This window comes from Pristiophorus japonicus, chromosome 13, assembly GCF_044704955.1.
Source record: "Pristiophorus japonicus isolate sPriJap1 chromosome 13, sPriJap1.hap1, whole genome shotgun sequence".
NCBI classification, from domain to species: Eukaryota; Metazoa; Chordata; class Chondrichthyes; family Pristiophoridae; genus Pristiophorus; species Pristiophorus japonicus.
In genome coordinates this window covers 87593421-87616170 of record NC_091989.1, presented here as the reverse complement: position 1 = coordinate 87616170, position 22750 = coordinate 87593421, and the positions used below count along the sequence as shown (strand labels likewise).

Genomic DNA, 22750 nt, shown 5'->3' with positions numbered 1-22750 from the left:
TCCTAACTTGAGGAAGGACATTCTTGCTATTGAGGGAGTGCAGCGAAGATTCACCAGACTGATTCCCGGGATGGTGGGACTGACCTATCAAGAAAGACTGGATCAACTGGGCTTGTATTCACTGGAGTTCAGAAGAATGAGAGGGGACCTCATAGAAACGTTTAAAATTCTGACGGGTTTAGACAGGTTAGATGCAGGAAGAATGTTCCCAATGTTGGGGAAGTCCAGAACCAGGGGTCATAGTCTAAGGATAAGGGGTAAGCCATTTAGGACCGAGATGAGGAGAGACTTCTTCACCCAGAGAGTGGTGAACCTGTAGAATTCTCAACCACAGAAAGTAGTTGAGGCCAATTCACTAAATATATTCAAAAGGGAGTTAGATGAAGTCCTTACTACTAGGGGGATCAAGGGGTATGGCGAGAAAGCAGGAATGGGGTACTGAATTTGCATGTTCAGCCATGAACTCATTGAATGGCGGTGCAGGCTAGAAGGGCTGAATGGCCTACTCCTGCACCTATTTTCTATGTTTCTATGTTTCACAGAGTGGTGGAACATAACAAATTGCGTGCTCTATTAAAAGCCCTTTCCTGGCTGTCCCCCCAAACCCATTCGTGACCTTTGCTCTAGCAGTGTGCTCAATTTGGGAAGAAAGTTACCAAAATAGTTCAGGAGCCCGAGGAACGAACGCAGCTCCGTCGTGTTACGGGGTCTGGGTGCTCTCTGGATCGCTTCCGTCTTGGACACAGTAGGGCTGATCCCGTCTGCTGCTACTCTCATCCCCAGGAATTCTACCTCTGGAGCTAGGAAGACGCACTTTGCCTTTTTCAGTCGCAGCCCTACCCGGTCCAATCTGCGTAGCACCTCCTCCAGGTTGTGGAGGTGTTCTTCAGTATCGCGACCCGTGATGAGGATGTCGTCCTGAAAAACCACCGCCCCTGGAATCGACTTGAGGAGGCTTTCCATATTTCGTTGGAAGATCGCGGCGGCCGAGCGAATCCCGAACGGACATCTGTTATACTCAAAACAACCCCTTGTGTGTCATGATGGTGGTCAGCTTCTTCGACTCAGTCGCCAGCTCCGGGGTCATGTAAGCTGAGATCAGATCCAATTTTGAAAAAAGTTTGCCACCGGATAGCGTCGCAAAGAGGTACTGGTCTTGGAGTGACACCCGATTGATGGTGGCCTTGTAATTACCACATATCCTGACCGACCCATCCGCCTTGAGCACCGGCACAATCAGGCTCACCCAGTCACTGAATTCGACTGGCGAGATGATGCCTTCCCTCAGCAGACGGTCCAATTCGCCTTCTATCTTTTTCTGCATCATGTACGGCACCGCTCTGGTCTTGTGGTGTACTGGCCTGGCGTCCGGGTTTATGTTAATCACTGCCTTGGCCCCCATGAAAGTGCCGATGCTGGGTTGAAATAATGAGTCAAATTTGTCCAGGATCTGTGAGCATGATACTCGCTCCACAGTGGAAATTGCATTGACATCGCCCCATTTCCAGTTCATGACAGCAAGCCAATTCCTCCCCAGTAGTGCGGGACCGTCCCCCGGGACAATCCAGAGTGGCAACCTGTTCTCCGAATTTTTGTGGGTCACGACTACCATGGCGCTGCCTAGCACCGGAATGATCTGCTTTGTGTAAGTCCGTAGCTGTGCGCCAATCGCCGATAATTTTGGCCTCCTGGCCTTGGACGCCCACAACTTTTTGAACTGTTTGATCAGGGACTGGCTGGCCCTCGTGTCTAGCTCCATTGATACTGGGATGCCATTGAGGAACACTTTCATCATTATCAGTGGCGTCCTGGTGTATGAACTGTATACGTGCTCCACATGAACTCGCTGAACTTCAACCATTCCTTAACACAGTACCTCTCGTCTGTTCTGCTAGTGGCCATGCTTGCGTGGTTTAAATCCCAGTTTCTCGTCGCCATTGATACGTACTTACTATACAGTATAAATGCACACGAGGCCCATGCTTGAGAGAAGGTCAGTCTGTGACCTGTCCTTTATTCCTTAGCACTCAAGTGATGAAGGTGGGTGGAGCTTCCCCTTTTATACCTGAAGGTCCAGGTTAGGAGTGTCTCCCACCTAGTGGTCATTGTTCTCACAGTGTACAACTTAGGTCAGATTATACATGGGTTACAATACTGGTTGAATACATGACATATATCATTCGGGCCTGTTTTTTTTTTTCACTTTCAAAACTGCTAAACCTTAATACTTCCTCTCTCACTATGTTTATCTTGTCTAATATTTCACACTCCTCCTCCCTCATTGCAAAGTCTGCATCGCCCCTCTCTTTTGTGAAAACAGATGCAAAGTATTCATTATGAATCATGTCTTCCGCCTCCACACACAGATTTCCCTTATGGTCTCTTTCTCTAGTTATCATCTTGCTCTTAATGTATTTGTAAAACATATTTGGGGTTTCCCTGATTTTACTTGTCAACATTCTTTCATGCTCTCTCTTTGCTTTCCCTGATATCTTTTTTAATTGCACCCCTGCATGTCTTATACTCCTCTAGAGTTTCTGCAGTATTGAGCCCTCGGTATCTGCTTCCCTTTTTTTCTTTTAATTACCCTGTATGGCCCTTGACTTCCAGGGGGCTCTGGATTTGTTAACCCCATCCTTATTTTTTAAGGGAACATACTTGCTCTGTACTCTCAGGATCTCCTCCTTGAATGCCTCCCACTGCTCTGACACTGATTTACCATTAAGCAGCTGTTTCCAATCCACTTTGGCCAAATCCCATCTCAGCTCAGCAAAATTGGCTTTACCCCAATTGAGAACTTTTATTCCTGGTCCACCTTTGTCCTTTTCCATAACTACCCTAAATCTTACTGAATTATGATCACTAGCACAAAATGCTCCCCCACTGATACCCCTTCCACCTGCCCCTCTTCATTCCCCTAAACCAAGTCCAGAACCGCCCCCTCCCTTGTTGGGCTTGTTACATACTGGCTAAAGAAGTTCTCCTGAGTGCATTTTAGGAATTCCGCTCCCTCTCTACCCTTTACACTACTTTTTCCCCAGTTAATATTTGAAGCAGAGGAAGAGACGGCTATACAGAGAGAGGGATTAGTTTTGGGTTGCTCTCGCAATGAGCCGGCTGAATGGTCTCGGGTCTGTGCTGTAAACCTTTAATGTTGTGAGGTTGTTTTAAAGGCTCCTGTCCCTCAATGTAAGGAAAAACCTGGACTGATTGGGAGAGCACCGTTGCGCTAACTGTGATCTGATCTGTACTTTGACTGATATTAAAAGCAAACCAACTGAAAGTTAGAGGGTGTCAACTCCAACACCATCTACTCCGACCACTAGTTTTTGAGGCCGGGTCGAATTTGAAAGAGACCAAGCAGTTTCTGTACTAAGGAATAGGACAATCGGGAAGTTGTGACTGGTGCAGTAAAGTCAGGTGGAAGCGGTATCAGTCAGGGAGCATTTTGATGCTGGGGAGCATTTTGATGCTAGTGATCATAATTTAGTTAGATTTAGGGTAGTTATGGAAAAGGATAAAGGTGGACCAGGAATAAAAGTTCTCAATTGGGGTAAAGCCAATTTTGCTGAGGGACCTGGGTTCAAATAAAACCCAGACTGATGGGGTTAAAGTCTTCCCTCCCTGACTGGATGTGAGAGTTTGACCCAGACTGCGTTTGGGTGGTCACAATCCACCTGCTAGCAAGTATGGACCCACAGCACAATTCCCCCTAAAGTAACATTAATTATGCCCTATTGGCACTTTCACACAGAAACCAAAGCTGGCTAATGTGGAGACGCTGACACGAATGTAGTAGGTGCTGTATTTCTGACGTTGGGATGAAGCTCATTGTTGGAACAGAGTAGAGGAAGTTTTACTCTGACTGTACTGTACCAGGGAGGCCCCGACTTTAACCTAAGCGGCAGGTTCGGGTCGGACGTCCGATATTATGACCCGAACACAAGCCCAAACCTGTTCCATTCTGTAGTGGTGTGTAGTGCTCCTTGATCCTTCGCCTTTGGGCACTCAGTGTGGCAGCAAAAGGCACGGGTCCAGCCCGAACTTTAGTGTTTGCAGTCAATCGTGGTGCGCAGTGTGGTGAGAGAGGGTGTTGGTGCTGGAGACTGGAGCACTTCCCACTTGAGCAGAGAGTCCCATTGTCAGCAGCAAGCACTCCCAGCTCAGGTATGACTGGCTGTTTTTATCATAATGGGCCTGAAATTCTGGTCGGAGGCTTCCTTGTATTCACTGGAGTTCAGAAGAATGAGAGGGGACCTCATAGAAACGTTTAAAATTCTGACGGGTTTAGACAGGTTAGATGCAGGAAGAATGTTCCCAATGTTGGGGAAGTCCAGAACCAGGGGTCACAGTCTAAGGATAAGGGGTAAGCCATTTAGGACCGAGATGAGGAGAAACTTCTTCACCCAGAGAGTGGTGAACCTGTGGAATTCTCTACCACAGAAAGTAGTTGAGGCCAATTCACTAAATATATTCAAAAAGGAGTTAGATGAGGTCCTTACTACTAGGGGGATCAAGGGGTATGGCGAGAAAGCAGGAATGGGGTACTGAAGTTGAATGTTCAGCCATGAACTCATTGAATGGCGGTGCAGGCTAGAAGGGCCGAATGGCCTACTCCTGCACCTATTTTCTATGTTTCTATGTTTCTATGACCCGGCGAAGCCGGAATTTTAACCCCATTATTTCAGCACAAGTTAGAAAGATGGAGGCAAGGTGGATAACTGCCACTCTGGCTTTGAGGTGAAAAATAAAGCAGCTGTTCAGCTTGTGAGTAACATAGAATCATAGAATAGTAAGGCACAGAAGGAGGCCATTCGGCCCATCGAGTCTGTGCCGGCTCTTTCGAAGAGCAATCCAGTTAGTCCCACTCCCCCGCTCTTTCCCCATATCCCTGTGATTTTTTTTCTCTTTCAATATTTATCCAATTCCCTTTTGAAGGCTACTCTTGAATCTGTATCCACCACCCTATCAGGCAGTGCATTCCAAATCCTAACTACTTGTGTAAAAAAGTTTTTCCTTGTGTTGCCTCAGGTTCTTTCACCTTAAATCTGTGCCCTCAGGTTATTGACCCTTCAGCCATTGGAAACTGAGTCTCTTTATTTACTCTATCTAAATCCATGATGATTTTAATCACCTTTATCAAATCCTCTCTTAGCCTTCTCTGCTTCAAGGAGAACAATCCTAGCTTCTCTAGTCTAGCCATGTAACTGTATTCCCTCAACCCTGGAACCATTCTAATAAATGTCTTCTGCACCCTCCAAAGCCTTCACATCCTTCCTAAAGTGTGCCCAGAATTGGACACAGAACTCCAACTGGGGCCGAACTAGTGTTTTATGTAGGTTTAGCATAACTTTCTATGCCTCTATTTTAAAGCCCAGGATCCCAAATGCTTTATTAACTGCCTTGTTAGCCTGGCCTATCACCTTCAAAGATTTGTGCATCAGCATCCCCAGGTGTCTCTGTTCTTGAACCGCCTTTAAAATCGTAGCATTTAGTGTGTATGGTCTCTCCTCATTTTTCCTACCAAAATGTATCACCTCACATGCCTGTCTGTTCTTAAAGTCTATTACTATCTTATTCACTGTTTACTACACTTGCATGTGTCATGTCATCTACAAATGTTGAAATTCTGCCGTGTACCGCCCAGTCCAAGTCATTAATGTACGCAGGGTGCTGAGTGGCAGCGTTGTTCCTGCATTCCCTTATACTGTGAGCAGCGAGCGAAACCGATCCCAGGATGGCAGGGAGTACTCCCCTCTGTGGCTCCCACCCTGTCCTGCATCACAGCCTGACGTCAGCCAGCACATCCTCTCCACGTGGCCAAGCATTTGCAGAGAGGAGCCAGTGACGCACCACCAGGGACCAAGCAACAGATTGGCCAGCTTCAGAGAGTGCGAGAAAGCTGAGCTAATGAATAGCCCGGAAACTCCACAACAGTTCTCCCCATCACGCACAGCAACTCTGGCGGGAAACTGGCAGAATCTTCAGGGGAGTGACCATTTACCACCCAGTTACATTACATAGGATATATGGCACAGAAACAGGCCATTCGGCCCAACCAGTCCATGCTGGCATTATAACGTACTTGATTCATGGGTTCTTTGCTTCAGAATTCAGAGCAACACATTGATATTAAGAACTAGTTTATTAACAAAGGTTCACCAATCACACTACACATTACCAGTTCATCCACCAGGCTCACAACTGTATACCTCATCATGGATGACCCAGACTCAATTGGCTGGGTTTTATTAAGTCTTGTGAACATCACGTGACTGGCTAAGCCATTCACAATACAAACCTACAAACCTGTGCGCATCCTCACGGGTGCATACATTACACTGCTTCCCCCATTTTTTAGAAGCAAGGTACTTATACAATATTTCAAAAGATTATTTATCATGATTACAATTGAACAAATTCGACAGCTGAGCCTGAATATCTTGTTGTAAGCTTTTAGCTTCCTCCTGCTCCCACCTCTATTTCTTTGCAGTTGGCTGGCTATACCCGCTGCGAGGCCTCGCAAAAGCCGGTTTTCTCTTGACAGATCCTCCGCATCCCCGGGAGAAGGACATTCGCGCTGCCGAGATTGGGCTATTTGCCCAACTCATGCCCAGTGAATGTCCTTCAAACTCTTACGTCTGGTAAAAGCAGGCGCACAGCCTACTTCTGCCAGCGTAAGAGTTTTAAAACATTAAAAAATTTAATTTAAAAGCACATTTTTATGTTAAAAACCTTGTCCATTAAGGTAAGTTTATTATAAACCGTATTAAAACACATTAAAAAAATTCAACTGATTTTTTTCTCTAAAACATTTAATTAACTTTAATTTCAATTAATTTTAAATATGTGAGGTGTTTTATGTATTTATTATGTTGTGTTTCTTGTCTGAGGGGTTTATTCTCATTGATAATAATGGGAACTCGGAGAAACGGAGTTCCCATTACTATCGATGAGAATACTGCAGAGTGATTGGTGGTCCAGGCCCACGTGACTCCAGCATGTCCATACATACAGGGAAGTCCTGTCCCTGTACGCGACACGTGGAATGAAGGCCTCTGACCGCAATCGAAGGCGTCTCCAGGATCATCAGGTACTTTTGCAAAGAATTTTCGGGTCGGAGCCATTCGCTGAAGGAAGCCTCCGACCAGAATTTTAGCCCCATTCTTTGGAATGGCCTCGTTGGCCAAGTCACTGTTTGCCGCAATGTTTTAGCTGGTCCTGCAGTCTTGACAGATAGTACACTTGCTTACTAATACTTCTAAATCGTTATCCAACCCAGGCCAATAAACCAAACTTTGGGCCACCGCTTTCACGCCTGCGATGCCAGTATGCTCGCCGTGAAGTTCCGGCAAGACTTTAGCTCGTAGTGCACTGGGAATGACTACTCTCATGCCCCATTTTAGATATCCCTGCTCACATGACAATTCGTGCCGACAATGATAAAAGGGCTTTATCCCCTCATCTTCACGCGCCTGATCTTCAGACCACCCTCACAGGGTGTGCTCATAGGCCCGCTGTAACGTGGCATCTTTCTGTATGTGCTCTGCAATAACGGAGGCATTGACCAGAAAGGCTTCATCAACGACATCGAGAGTAAAGATTGACTGTTCGTGGCCAATTTCAGAATCTTCATCAGGCAACCTTGAAAGGGCAGCCTCTACTGCATTCTGCTTCGATGTGCGATACTTGATTTTGCAATCGTACTGAGACAATAAAATAGCCCATCTTTGCATCCTGGAAGCTGCAATCGATGGAATTGCCGTCTTTGGACCAAGGATAGCTAGTAACGGTATGTGATCCGTTACTAGCATGAATTGGCGCCCTAAAGGAAACTGGTGAAATTTAATACCAAATATAATTACCAAAGAAATATAGAAACATAGAAAATAGGTGCAGGAGTAGGCCATTCGGCCCTTCGAGCCTGCACCACCATTCAATATGATCAAGGTTGATCATGCAACTTCAGTACCCCATTCCTGATTTCTCTCCATAACCCTTGATCCCTTTAGCAGTAAGGGCCACATCTAACTCCCTTTTGAATATATCTAATGAACTGGCCTCAACAACGTTATGTGGTAGAGAATTCCGCAGGTTCACAACTCTCTGAGTGAAGAAGTTTCTCCTCATCTTGGTCCTAAATGGCTTACCTCTTATCCTTAGACTCTGATCCTTGGTTCTGGACTTCCCCAACATCGGGAACATTCTTCCTGCATCTAACCTGTCCAATCCCGTCAGAATTTTAAATGTTCTATGAGATCCCCTCTCATTCTTCTAAATTCCAGTGAATATAAACCTAGTCGATCCAGTCTTTCTTCATATGTCAGTTCTGCCATCCCGGGAATCAGTCAGGTGAACCTTCGCTGCACTGCCTCATAGCAAGAATGTCCTTTCTCAGTTAGGAGACCAAAACTGTACATAGTCACCAAGGCCCTGTACAACTGCAGTAAGGCCTCCCTGCTCCTATACTCAAATTCTCTAGCTACGAAGGCCAACATGCCATTTGCCTTCTTCACCGCCTGCTGTACCTGCATGCCAACTTTCAGTGACTGATGTACCATGACACCCAGGTCTCGTTGCACCTCGCCTTTTCCTAATCTGTCACCATTCAGATAATATTCTGTCTTCCTGTTTTTGCCACCAAAGTGGATAACCTCACATTTATCTACATTATACTGCATCTGCCATGCATTTGCCCACTCACCTAACCTGTCCAAGTCACCCTGCAGCATCTTAGCATCCTCCTCACAGCTCACACTGCCACCCAGCTTAGTGTCACCTGCAAACTTGGAGATATTACATTCAATTCCTTTGTCTAAATCATTAATGTATATTGTAAATAGCTGGGGTCCCAGCACTGAACCTTGCGGTACCCCACTATCACTGCCTGCCATTCTGAAAAGAACCCGTTTATTCTTACCTCTTTCTTGCTTTTGTTGAGCAAAGGCAACCGTTTTTTCCTGCCCATCCTTGATAACGTGGCTGATCACTGCTCCCACACCATGCCCAAAGGCTGATCGCTGCTCCCACACCATACCCAAAGGTATCCATGCTAGTCTTAGTTCACGAGTCAGATTATAACAGATGAGTAGAGCACTCCTGCTCAAACGTCGCCTGTGGGTGTCGTATGCATTCTGTTGCTCTTTGTCCCATATCCAACGCACACCTTTCTGTAATAATTAATGGAGTGGTGCGAGCACCATTGCTAGTCCAGGAAGAAAACAGGCCTAAAAAGGATCATAATTCAGTAACGTTTTTCGGCTCCGGAGCCATCATGATGGCTTGCACTTTCTCCTTAACTGGTTGGAGACCATTTTCATCCACCCGCAATCCCAGATAAACCACCTCACGCTGTATGAATGCATATTTATGTCTCTTAAGTTTCAGATTATGGTCATTGAACTTTCTGAATACTTCCTCTAAGGTTTCTAGGTTTTCCTTCTCTGCCGGTGGCTATCAACACATCACCTTGATTGCACAAACAATGATGTATTCCCTGTAAGATCTGATCCATGGTAGCCTGAAATATCTTTGGTGAGGACTTGATACCATAGGGCAACTTACTGCATGAATGTAAAGCTTTATATGTATCGACTGTCAGATACTGCTGACTATCCTTGTCAATGTGGAGTTGAGCCTAGGCATGGGAGAGATCCAGTTTTGTGAAGACTTTGGCTCCTGCCAGTTCTGCATACAGATCCTGTGATGTCAGTAAAGGGTATTGTTCATCATCACTGCTCGATTCAGGGTAATTTTATAATCCTCACTGAGCTGTACCGTTTTGTCTGCCTTCAGAACTACAACCAACGGGGTGGCCCAGTCACGCCTATCAGTCTGCACTAAACCTCTCTTTTTCTCCAACTTATCAAGCTCTTGCTCAAGCTGTGATTTTGCTGCATATGGTACTGGCCTTGGTCTACAAAAAATAGGTTTGACATTCGACCTAATCCGAATATGAGCATTGTATCCCTTAATGCCCTTGTATGAGTCCTCAAACATGTTAGCATACTTCTCCAGCAGAGTATCAAGCTGAGACTTAACCATTTCTGTACTGCAGATGCTGTACCAATGCAAACAAAGCACTCTTAGCCAATCTTTGCCCATAAGTGTTGGCTGATTGACGTATTTCGCTATAGTAATAGGTAATATTGTTTGTTGCCCCTGGTATTGTACTACACACTCCATTTGTCCAAGCTTTTTCCCCTGAATATGTTTTCAGCTTCGCTGAGCTCAACTTTAGTGGTATGCCCCTGAATTTCTTGTAATACACATCCTGAGTCATTATTGAGCAGTCAGCTCCCTGTAGTCTTTCTCTTTGTCCTCACGGGTAGCGAGTACATCATACCTGTTGGACAGGACCAGTGTCTGCGGGACTTCCTTCTCAACCTCTCCTAAATCCCTGCTACCAGGCTCCCTAACAGTCACACCCTCCCTTTCCTGAACCTGTGCTTTCCTCTGGGGTGTGACTGTATTCTGGATAAAACTGTCCAGAAATTCCTCCCCCTCCCTTATGATGTCGGAGTATCTCCAACTCACACTCCAGCTCGATAACACTGAGCCGGAGAGATTTGAGATGGAGACATCTCCTGCAGACGTGTTTGCTCGGGACAGTCTCGGTGTCCACAAACTCCCACATACTGCATTCCAGACACACCACCTGCTCTGCCATATCTTAGGCTAGCCTTATTTTATTTATTTAATTAGTTAAAGTCTTTCTCCAATGATTATTTATAGTTATATTAATTAGTTTAACTAGTTTAATACAGTACTTTATAGTTCCCTACACCTAGTATAAACCACAATCATAGGTTAGTGAGAAAAGAGAGAAAAAAAACCGTAATACTCACCAACCAATCACCTCCCTGCTGTCCTGTAATATCACTCGAGTGTTTTTTTAAAATTGCCGAAAGTTCCGCCGCTGATACCGCCTCCAATTAGGTCCGTGCTGCCTGGTCTCCCACCGTTTTATGCTCTTTCCCTGGTGGATCTGACAGTCTCCTGTCGGGAAGAGTCCTGTGGAATTTCAGGGTCGATGTTTCCAGTTGGACTGACTTCACTGAGTGCGACTGTGCCTAAGGAGTGTTCTGTCTTAGTAGAACAGGACTGAATGTGAAAAAAAGAGGAGGATTATAGAATTGTTTCAAAACCTCTAAGAAGAGATGTAGGAATGACTCAAAGTGCAGGCTGATCATGCCACAATTTGCTTACCTTCCCTATAATCAGCAGGCCACTGACTCCTGGTTAGGTGTTTGCTTGTGAAACTTTAGTATGCTTTATTTCCCTTCTCTCATTCACTTTTGTTTTTCAAGCATTAAGGCACCTTCGTCTTTAAAATTATAACCAATGCCAAACAGTCGTCTCTCTCGTTGCAGTTACAGTGAAGAGCCCCAAAATTCCTCCCTTATGGCATTTCAGTCCTCGCCTCTATTTTGTGCCAGTCACAGACTCTTGTGGATTGCGTGTCAGATACATAATCCGCACGCGCACACGCACACGTGTTTTACAACACCATGCAAATGAGGGACGTGCATCATCCAGTGTATTTCTCCCCATAATACTGGATGCCTTTGTGTCTCTGGCATCCAACATTGCTGAGAGCCTGTGTTGGGGGAAAGGGTTAAACTTGAAAGAGTTATTTCCTGAAAGCAATTGATTGTCGAGCGATCAATTGTTTTCGAGCTCCAGAGATAGCAGTACTGAATTTAATGTCAGCATCCTCTGAGCACAGCAATGCAGTTATCCCTCACTCTCCTCCCAACCCACGCCCACCGGGGGCTCGGTGTCAAACTACGAAGGGCAACTAGGGATGGGCAACAAATGGCGGGCTGGCCAGCTACTCCCACACCCTAAGACTGAATGAATAAATAAAGAGTAGCCGAGGGTGACTTGTCTCCACAGTTGAGTTTGAAGCCTCAGCATACGAGGAGACTCAGTTCCAGACTCTGCCTGTGCTGCAGTGATGGAGTTTGCTTATTGAGATATATAATGTGTAAAGCATGCACAGACATGGTTATTTCACACTGTTTTACCATCAGACAGGGACAGCAGGAAGCCATTCAGCCCCTCGAGCCTGTTCTGCCATTCAGTTAGATTGATCTAACTCCATTTACCCACCTTGGTTCCGTAACCCTTAATACCCCACCTAACAAAAGTCTATCTATCTCCGTTTTGAATTTTTCAATTGACCACCCCACCTCACCAGCTTTTTGGGGGCGAGAGTTCCAGATTTCCGCTATCCTTTGTGTGAGGGAGTATTTCCTGACATCACCCCTGAACGGCCTAGCTCTAATTTTAAGGTTATGCTCCCCTTGTTCTGGGCTCTGTCATCAAAGGAAATGGTTTCTCTCTATCTACCCTATCAGAACCTTCAATCATTTAAAACAACTCAATGATATCATCCCTTAACTTCTACACGCGAGTGAATACAAGCTCAGTCCATGCAACCTGTCCTCATCATTTAACTCTCTTAGCCCCGGTATCACTCTAGTGAATCTGCACGGCTCCCCCAAGGCCAATATATCCATCCTGAGGGGCGGTGCCCAGAACTGAACACAATGCTGTAGGCACAGTCTAACCAGAGCTTTATATAACCTCCACCCTGCAGTATTCCAGCTCCCTCGAGGTAAGGGCTAACATCCCATTCGCCTTTTTGATTATTTTTTGAACCTGTCCACTAGTTTTTGAGTAAATTCTGTCCATGGACATGATCAGAACCTTCATGAAGGGAGGAAATTGAAGGAAAAACCTTATTCAATACCATCAGATCAATTAATTCAGTAGCCGACATTCAGCTAGAATCATAGAATGTCACGGCAAAGAAGGAGGCTAGTCGGCCCATCGTGTCTGTGCCGGCTCTTTGAAAGAGCTGTCCAATTAGTTCCCTTCCCCTGCCCTTTCCCGATAACACTGCAAAGATCAGCAAAGAAATTGGATAGACAGAATTTCCTGTAACTAGGCAGAGCAGTAATGCCTGAAAATATGATATTGTTTAACTTGTCACCTTGTGAATATCTTGTGTGTGACCGTTTATTTTTGTTTCTTACTGCAAGCCTGGAATGCATGTTCTCCACGACCTCTTATCTCGATGTAAAATTCGAACCCTGCACCCTGGCGCCGAAGAAAACAGTGGAAGCCATCATTATATTTTACCCGAGGGAACCAATCAAATACCAAGAAATTATCACCTTTGTGATCAATGGACACATCCAGCATAGCGCCAAGATCTTTGGCCAAGGGACGGAGATGAAGGTAGAGTTGCGTCCAAACAATTGGTGGGGACTCCCTTGGGCAGCCTAGCTCTTGTATTCTGGATATGTCCAATCCAGGCTTCACGATCAGAGACGATTCAATCACCATACTGCCAGGTTCAACCTCTGTGTTGCCACAGTCACTCAGCTGTTGTTAGGTGGAGAAATACAGTGTCGCTTTTGTAGGACGGCCACTTTGTACCAAGTCTAGAGTCATGGGAGAGTGAGATGAGGTGGTGCTGGGATCATGGCTTGGAGTTTATGGATTCCTTTGCTAATAATACAACTTGACCAAATAACCTCAATACGTAATGTCACAGTAATAAGTAGAAACATTGGGCTTGGCTTAAAAAAAACTTCTGGTGCCCAGTTTGATGTCCAGAACTTCCCTGATTGACTTCTCAAAAAACAGACTGTATGGTCTAAACTGGAATTAGAGGCGACCCTGAGTTCTAACAATCGATGCAGGGTTCCTCGATGGAAGGCCCAGCATTGGACCCCCACTCCCCCAGCATTGGACCCTCTCCCCACTCCCAGCATCGGACCCACTCCCCAACCCCAACATCGGCCACACCCTCCATACCAGCGTCGGACCCCCCTTCCCCAGCATCAGACCCCTCCTCCCCCAGCATCGGACCCCCTCCCCCAGCATTGGACCCCCCCCTCCCGTAGCATCGGACATCCCCCCACCCCCAGCATTGGACACCCCCACACCCCCAGCATTGGGAACCCCCCCTTCCCCAGCATAGGACCCCCTTCTCCCCCAGCATCAGCTCTCCCCACCCCCAGCATCGGATCCCCCCACCCCCAGCATCGGACACCCCCCACCCCAGCATCGGACACCCCCGATCCCAGCATTGGACACCCCCCACCACAGCTTTGGACTCCCCCCACCCCCAGCATCGGACACCCCCACCCCAGCATTGGACACCCCCTCACCCCAGCATTGGACACCCCCCCCCCCCACCTGCTCCTCAGCCATAACTCTCATATCAAACATTGCTACACTCGAGTGTCAGGGGAAATGGAGCAACTGGTAGTGATGGTGGAGTGAAATTCTGCAGCAAGGTCCATCCCAACTCACTGTTCATCTCCGTTTTGGGCTGTAAAAGAATTATGGGTATCAAGGAGGTGCAAGCATGGGACTGAGGGTGTTAAAATCAGAGCTGTGATTGCTCAGGAATGACTGGATGGAGCAGTGGGCTAAAGCAACTATAGGATCCTATGTTTTGATTCTAGCCCAGACTGCTGGGATGAAATTATTTTCTCTGCATTCGCTGTCAGGTCCAATGTGACATCAGTTGGGGCAAGTTCAACCCAATTCTCAGTGCATGGGAGTCCTCAACACAGAAATGGTCCACAATGTTGTATCTGTTATTAGTAAATGAAAGTACCTCTCAATGAAAGGCCATGGATTTGACACACTGGGGGACCAGGGGCCAGTGTTGGTCATCGAGGACAGGGGGACTTGGTGAGAAATAGATTTGGACAGCAGCGTATTGGGCAAGCTGAAGTTTATGGATTATGTAGGGTAATAAAGGGATATGGGAGCAGAGTGGACACATCACAACAGAGTTGATATAGAATCACAGAATGACACAGCACTGATGGAGGCCATTCGGCCCATCGTGTCTGTGCTGGCTGTTTGGTAGCGCTGTTCAATTAATCCCACTCCCCTGCTCTTTCTGCAAAGCCCTGGAATTTTTTTATCTTTCTGAAGTGTAGTCACTGTTGTAATGTAGGGAAACGTGGCAGCCAATTTGCACACAGCAAGGTTCCACAAACAGCAATGAGATAATGACCAGAGCCATACCTGCCCTCCTCAGAGACATGGACCATGTACAGTAGACACCTCAAATCGCTGGAGAAATACCACCAACGATATCTCCGCAAGATCCTGCAAATCGCCTGGGAGGACAGACGCACCAATGTTAGCGTCCTCGATCAGGCTACCATCCCCAGCATTGAAGCAGTGACCACACTCGATCAGCTCCGCAGGGCGGGCCACATTGTTCACATACCAGACACGAGACTCCCAAAGCAAGCACTCTTCTCAGAACTCCTTCACGGCAAACGAGCCAAAGGTGGGCAGAGAAAATGTTACAAGGACACTCTCAAAGCCTCCCTGATAAAGTGCAACATCCCGACTGACACCTGGGAGTCCCTGGCCAAAGACCACCCTAAGTGGAGGAAGTGCATCCAGGAGGACCTCGAGTCTCAACGCTGAGAGCATGCAGAAATCAAGCGCAGGCAGCGGAAAGAGCGTGCGGCAAACCGGTCCCACCCTCCCCTTCCCTCAATGACTATCTATCCCACCTGTGACAGACACCGTGGTTCTCATATTGGACTGTTCAGCCACCTTGGGACTAATTGTTGGAGTGGAAGCAAGGCTTTCTCGATTCCGAGGGACTGCCTATGATGATGAATGACCAGAGAATCTGTTTTAGTGATGTTGGTTGAGGGATTAATATTGACCAGGACACCGGGGAGAACCCCCCTGTAACTTTGAGTAGAGCAGTGTAGGTATCTGCTAATGTCACTCTGTAATTTTCTATTTGTTTATCTGCATTTGTTTTAACATGATTAGTTATGTGACATGATTAGTTACAGTGCTTTCTCCATCCTTTCCTTTCAGATTGAAGTTGTCAATCCCAAGAACAAGGTGGTTAATTTCCAAGCTCTCCGGGTTGGACAAACTGTGAAGAAAGTGATGCCAATAGTCAACAGGAGCGATGCAGCCTTGACATTCATTCTCGCTACCACTCCCAACCAACAACTTCTTCAGAACACACAGGTACGGACCACTAATCTACTCTGAACGGCTGCTCCGACATAAGATCGTTTATCAGCACCAACAGATGTGCAGCAAAATTCAGCAGTTACCAAGGTGACAGATTTCCTCTGATCACTGTGTGTTAGCCTGGGCCAATTGGGGCGAGCCAGCCTGGGCCAATCGGGGCGAGTCAGTACATTGGTCACTCAGCACCATACACTACTCTGTTGCAGAATAGCACCGATGCTGCACATGAAAATGGTGCTGTCAAGGCTGCCACCATTTCCTCACTGAAGGAGGAATGGCTTTGGTTAAGTGGCAGTAAGTGAAAGAGTGAAACAGTGAAAGTGCTCTGAACCCTTTGAACTCACATTTACCATTTCAGGGGTACTTTTAACTTGCACTCGATGTCCTCGAGCTTCGCTTTTATCTTTTTCAGGTTCTAAGTCTATCGCCGCACGGCAAGATAACGCTGAACGCGCGGGGAGGGACGTGCGATGTGATGGTGACCTTCTCCCCAGTGTGTCGGATTCCTCAGTTTGCAGAGGAAGTGAGGATAGAGTGCACGGGCATGTCGAAAGCTCTCTTTGTGATACGAGGATGCTGCCAGGGAATCGTGATCTCGCTGGACCAGGACTGCATCGCATTTGGAGCGGTCGTTCTCCGCAGCCAGGTCACACGGCTGGTTATGATGCAGAATGTTGGGGACATTGGAGCAAGGTACCGAGGTCATTATTCGCGTGTAAGATTCTGCCTAAACGGGGGGCTGTACCCACCTGTACAGTCAGGGCACTGCACACATGTTCACGGTCACTCTCTCTTTAGATGTGGACAGCATTCTCACTTGCGAGTCAGAAGGACCTGAGTTCAAGTCCCGCTCCAGAGGCTTAGCACAAAATCCAGGCCGACACTGAGCAAGTGCTGCACTGTCGGAGGTGCCGTCCTGCGGACGAGATGTTAAACTGATGTCCGCCCTCTCTGGTGGCGGTAAAAGATTCCACGGCACTATTCCAAAGAAGAACAGAGGCTTTCTCCCCAGTGTCCTGGCCAATACTTGTCCCTCAACCGACATCATAAAAACCCAGACAATCTGGATATTATCTCATTGCTGTTTGCGGGAGCTTATTGTGCACAAACTGGCTGCCGTGTTTCCGACATTACAACAGTAACTACACTTTAAAATTACTTCATTGGCTGTAAAACATAAGAAATAGGAGCAGGATAAGGCTATTCGGTCCATTGAGTCTGCTCTGCCATTCAATAAGACCATATCGCTTGATTCCCTTAATATCCAAAAATCTATCGATCTCAGTCTTGAATATACTCAACGACTAAACCTCCACAGTACTCTGGGGTAGACAATTCCAAAGATTCACCATCCTCTGAATGAAGAAGGTTCTCCTCATCTCAGTCCTAAATGGCCAACTCCTTATTCTGAGACTCTCACCCCTGGTTCTAGACTCCCCAGACAGGGGAAACATCCACCCTGTCAAACACTGTGTGGATGTTGTATCTTTCAATGAGATCACCTCTCATTTTTCTAAATTCTAGAGAAAATAGGCCTAGTCTACTCAATTTCTCCTCATAGGACAATCCCCCCATCCCAGGAATCAGTCTGGTGAACCTTGTTGAACTCCCTCTGTGGCAAGTATATCCTTCCTTAGGTAAGAAGACCGACACTGTACACAATAGTCCAGGTGCGGTCTCACCAGGGCCCTATATAATTGCAGTAAGACATCTTGGGGCCGAAATTGCCCCTCGCCCCAATTGGGGGTGTTAACCTTCCGGGGCGGGGCTGTGTGCCGCTCAAAGGAAGTGGAGCGCTGTCTCCGGCAATCCGCTTCCCCAGAGGAGCGTTCCCGGGATGGCAACGCCATGCTGAGTCCAGCGCTGCGCTGATGATGCCACGCTAGGCGGATGCTCAGCATAGCGCTTAACGCGCTACAACGCCCCTCCGCTTCATTTAAAGGGGAGGGCCGCTGTGCACTCTGCAGGCCCTTTAGTGGCCAGCAACTGGGTCACCGGGGACGCAATCGACCGGGGCTGCGGCCTGCCAGCCCGCCGGGCTGCATGATGGCGGCACGGTTGACACAAGGGTCTCCACTGTCGGGTAGACGCAAGAGTCGGCCAACAAAGTAAAATGGCAACCCGGGCCGCTAACGGCCTCCGTTTTGAGGGGCATGTCCGCTAGCCTTGTGCCCCTCCTCCCAGAACCTCCGCACATTGACGTTGCGACTCATCCCATGCCACAACTCATTCACTCCAAGCACCTCAAAACTGACAGCCCTGACCTCCCGCCGTCTGCACCTACCCCGCCCACCAGTGTTACCACATCTTTCTCTTCTCTTGCTCACTGGCCGCACCTGTTTGCTGCTGTTACTTGAGATTACTATCTCTGAGGCAGTCCTCGACTCAGGAGGGCTGTTTTTTTCCCCAAATGTGCAGCAAGGGCAGTGACTCCTAGCCTTGTATCCAGCCGTTGCATGGATGCCCATATTCAGCGGCCTGCCTGTGCCAGTCTAAGTCAGCTGGCATGTTGTGTATGACCCCAGACACAGGGTGGTGCCTACTTCAGTGCTCCCTCCTTAACCCTTGCCGCTGGACCAAGACCTAGCTCTGTCAAGCCCATGTGGTACTGTTGTGCAACGGCCAACCCACGTTAAAAGAATTCACCCACAGGCATCTTCCACCCTTCAGGATGTAGTTCTGGACCTAGAATGTCAGGTCCCTCATTGAAACACCTGTGAACTCATTCCTTTTTGGTGTGGAAGTGAGTCATCCTCGATACGAGGGACTGCGTAATACTAATACCTTCCCAGTAGGAGGAACACACCTCTGTTCTGCTTCCGTGTGTCCCGATGATGACCTAGGAAGATCGGAAAGTCGCCATGTGTCGGCACCTGCATTAAATAAATTTGGCCAGCCTTCATCCAGCGTTTAATGAGCTTGAGCTGAATTTTTAACTTGCAGTCCTTACAATCTGCCCAAGAGTTCGCAACACAAAGCAATGTCATTCAGTCTGCATTAATTGACACACATTTGGCAAAATCAGAGAGGCTGCAGGGTGGCTGATGGAGGAAATGTCACACTGATGCAGTAAGAAGTGCTTTTCTAATGCTGGAACAAGAATCACAGAATCTCACAGCACAGCAGGAGGCCATTCGGCCCATCGTGCCTGTGCCGGCTCTTTGGTAGAGCAATCCAACTAGTCCCACTCCCCCGCTCTTTCCCCATAGCCCTGCAATTGTCTCCTTTTCAAGTATTTATCTCATTCCCTTTTGAAAGTTATTATTAAATCTGCTTCCACTGCCCTTTCAGGCAGTCCGTTCCAAATCACAACAGCGTACTGAGTAAAAATGTTTCCTCACCTCCCCCTTGGATTTTTTTGCCAATCTGTGACCTTTGGTTACTGATCCTCCTGCATGTGTAAACAGTTTCACTCTATCTACTCTATCAAAACCTCTATTAAATCTCTCCTTAACTTTCTCTGCTCGATGGAGAAAACGCCCAGCTCCTCCAGTCTCTCCACTTAAGTGCAGTCCCTCATCCCGGGGACCATTCTGGTAAATCTCCTCTGCTATCACTCCAAGGCCTTGACATCCTTTCTAAAGAATTTGACACAATCTCCGTTTTTCGCCCCGGAGCGGCAGCAACGGTGGCGGTGAGGTGTTCTGGGCGGGCGGACAGCCTCCAGCGCCCCGCGGCAATCCTCGGGTCCGGTTCCGCTAAACCGGAAGAGCTGCGCCCGGTGTACAATTCCCCTGGTTACGACACCGGCGCGAGTTTTGACTCTTGCCCAATCCATACGCCCCACAGCGCGCCCCGCAGTGAACGCCTGGGAAATCAGGGCGGTCCAACGATACCGACAGCGGAGAGGTAAGTGATGGACTCCTAAGGGAAGTGTGATTGATTTTTATTTAATTTTTTTTTGCGATTTGTATTGTGAAGGCATGGACAATGTTTTGGGAATGTTTTTGTGGGTTTTTTTTCGTTTTGTTTCCTCCCCCAGGTGTCTCTTGGAACGCTCCCAGCCCAGCTCTGTATCTCGGGAGTTTCCCATGCGAGCGCCCAAGAGAGGTGTACAATGCCTCCCTTAACGCTGCGTCCCACACGCGGAGCCCAGCAGCCCAGTGTTACTGACCTGAGGCGCAAACTGTTCCCGGGCGCTAACTTTACCGCCCCGCCTCAAAAACATCAAAGCTGCAAATCCAGCCCTCTGCCTCTGATTATACAGCCAAGGATCCCCTTTGTTTTTTTGACAGCTGAGGCATGCCGTTGGGGCACAGTGGAGGAAGCTTTGCTCTGCGTCTAATCATGCCACATCCGGCTGGGTAGTGTTTGATACTAAAATAGGAAATGTTCCATTTCCCCAGCATTAGCACCCCTCAGTGTTGATGTGAATCGAAAATGTATGGAAGGTCGATCTTCGGCAACTTGCATGTGGCAAAACACCGGTGTCAGGACCCTCATTGTGCCCGAAATTTTGGTGTAACAAAGAGGCTCACTGTGTTGAGAAGCAACCTGCAGGAGGATGTGAATTACAAACCCTCTATTATAAATGAAGTAAAACTGGAAAGGCTTATGTTGTGACACACCACTTCAGGAACTAAACTCGTGAGGCATCACTGTTGCTGAACAAAACTGTGTTTGATACTTCCTTCAGCCCTACAACAAGATCTCTGCGCTCCTCCGATTCTGGTCTCTTGTGCATCCCCGCTTTCCTTCGCTCCACCATTGGCGGCCGTGCCTTCAGCTGTCTCGGCCCTAAACTCTGGAATTCCCTCCCTTTACCTCTCTGCCTTGCTGCCTCTCTTCCTTTAAGACGCGCCTTAAAACCTACCTCTTTGACTAAGCATTTGATCACCTATCCTTCAGTGTCACATTCTGTGCCTTGGGAAGTTTAACGCATTGAAGTTGCTATATAAATAAAGGTTGTTGTTGTTGTTCCATTGCACCCTCCAGAAAGTTAACTTTCTCCTCCATCACTTTCATGTTCCAGCTTCAGGTGGGACACCGAGAGCTTTAAGCCGCACTTTTCGATCAGCCCTGTGGAGGGCTATATCTCTCCAGGAATGGAAGTGTCCTTGGAGGTGGCGTTCCACCCTGTTGCAATTTACACAGACATTCGTTTGGAAAACATAAACTGCTTCATTGAGGGAGCCAAACCTCTCCAGATCTCCCTGGCTGGATCGTGTGTGGCAGCAACAGCCATGAAAGAGGTACTACATTACTACACTTCAGAAGTACTTCATTGGCTGCAAAGCGCTTTGGGACGTCCTGAGGTCATGAAAGGTGCTTTATAAATGCAAGTTCTTCCACCCTCCCTCCCTCCCTTCCTCCCTCCCTCCTTCCCTTCCTCCCTCCTTCCCTCCCTTCCTCCTTCCCTCCCTTCCTCCCTCCCTCCCTTCCTCCCTTCTTTCCTCCCTCCCTTCTTTCCTCCCTTCCACCCTCCCTTACTCCCTCCCTCCCACCCTTTCACCCTTCCTTCCACTCTTTCCACTCTATCCTTCCACCCTCCCTCTCTCCCGTTCTCTCTTTTAATTTTTTTCTCCCTTTCTTCCTCTCTCCCTTTTTTCCCTTTCTCTTTCTCTCTCTTTCTTTCTCTTTTCCTCGCTTTCTTTCTTCGGGCAGGGTGTGAATTCAGTATTGTACCCGCTCCCATCAGTTTCCTAACTGAGTTAAAATTGCCCCCTTGGAGTCTGGTTTACATTGACAAATTCCTTGACCTTATCAGTCTGAAGCTGCACTAATGGTAATCTATTGGCAATAAAGGAATCATAGGCACGAACATGAATGTTATTGCTCCAGGGGGTTCCCACACACCTGGCTGTAGGTCCCAGAATATCTGCCAGGTCACAGGTGAGCTCCGAGCATATCTGGGCCAGGTGAAGCAAGGTGCTGCTCGCTTTCTGCCTTTGCGTGAGTTGAAGCAGCACGTGGCTGGGCCCACATACTGGATGGATCTCTTGGGCTGGATTTTCGGCTTTGATGTTTTTGGGGCGATAATGGTGGCGGGGCGGTAAAGTTAGCACCCGGGAACAGTTAGCGCCTCAGTCAGTAACACTGGGCAGCTGAGCCCTGAGTAAGGGGGAGCAGCGCTAAGGGAGGCATTGTACACCTCTCCTGGGCGCTAGCATTGGAAATTCCCGAGCTACAGAGCCGGGCCGGGAGCTCTCCGAGAGACGCCCCCCCCCCAACTAAAAAAGCCACAAAAACATTCCCAAAACATTGCCCATGCCACCACAGTACAAATCGCAAATCAATTTAAAGGAAAAACAATCACACTTACCTTAGGAGAGTCATCACTTACCTCTCCGCTGTCGGTATCATTAGACCGCCCTGATTTCCCAGGCCTTCACTGCGGGATGCGCTTCGGGGCACATGGGTTGGGCAGTAGTCCAAATTTGTGCTGGTGTCACAACCAGGGGGATTGTACACGTGGCGCAGCTCTTCCGAGCGGTGCTGCTCTGCGCCGCGGCAAAACCGGACTCGAGGATCGCCGCGGGGCGCTGGAGGCTGACCGCCATTGCCGCCGCTCCGGGGCAAAAAACGGAGCGCAGAGGAGCCGAAAATCCGCCCCCCAGACTACTCAAAGTCAGCTGGTCTCATTCAGGACAGCAGCAGGACATGGGGCTCCATAATTCCCATCGGCTTTGGTCTGACGGGCTCTGGGAGGGAAATCCTATCCGGTAACCTCCGTTGGAAAGCAGGCATCTATGGGCCAAATGGT

General features: G+C 47.9%; 1 protein-coding gene across 1 annotated transcript in view; it reads left to right on the top strand.

Moving 5' to 3' along the window:
- Nucleotides 1-22750, top strand: part of hydin (HYDIN axonemal central pair apparatus protein) — a 1725340-nt gene that overhangs the window by 1360402 nt on the left and 342188 nt on the right. Inside the window, 4 exon segments of the mRNA XM_070897728.1 lie at nucleotides 13050-13248; nucleotides 15883-16041; nucleotides 16460-16740; nucleotides 21020-21239. Of these exon segments, the coding sequence (XP_070753829.1) occupies nucleotides 13050-13248; nucleotides 15883-16041; nucleotides 16460-16740; nucleotides 21020-21239 (859 nt within the window).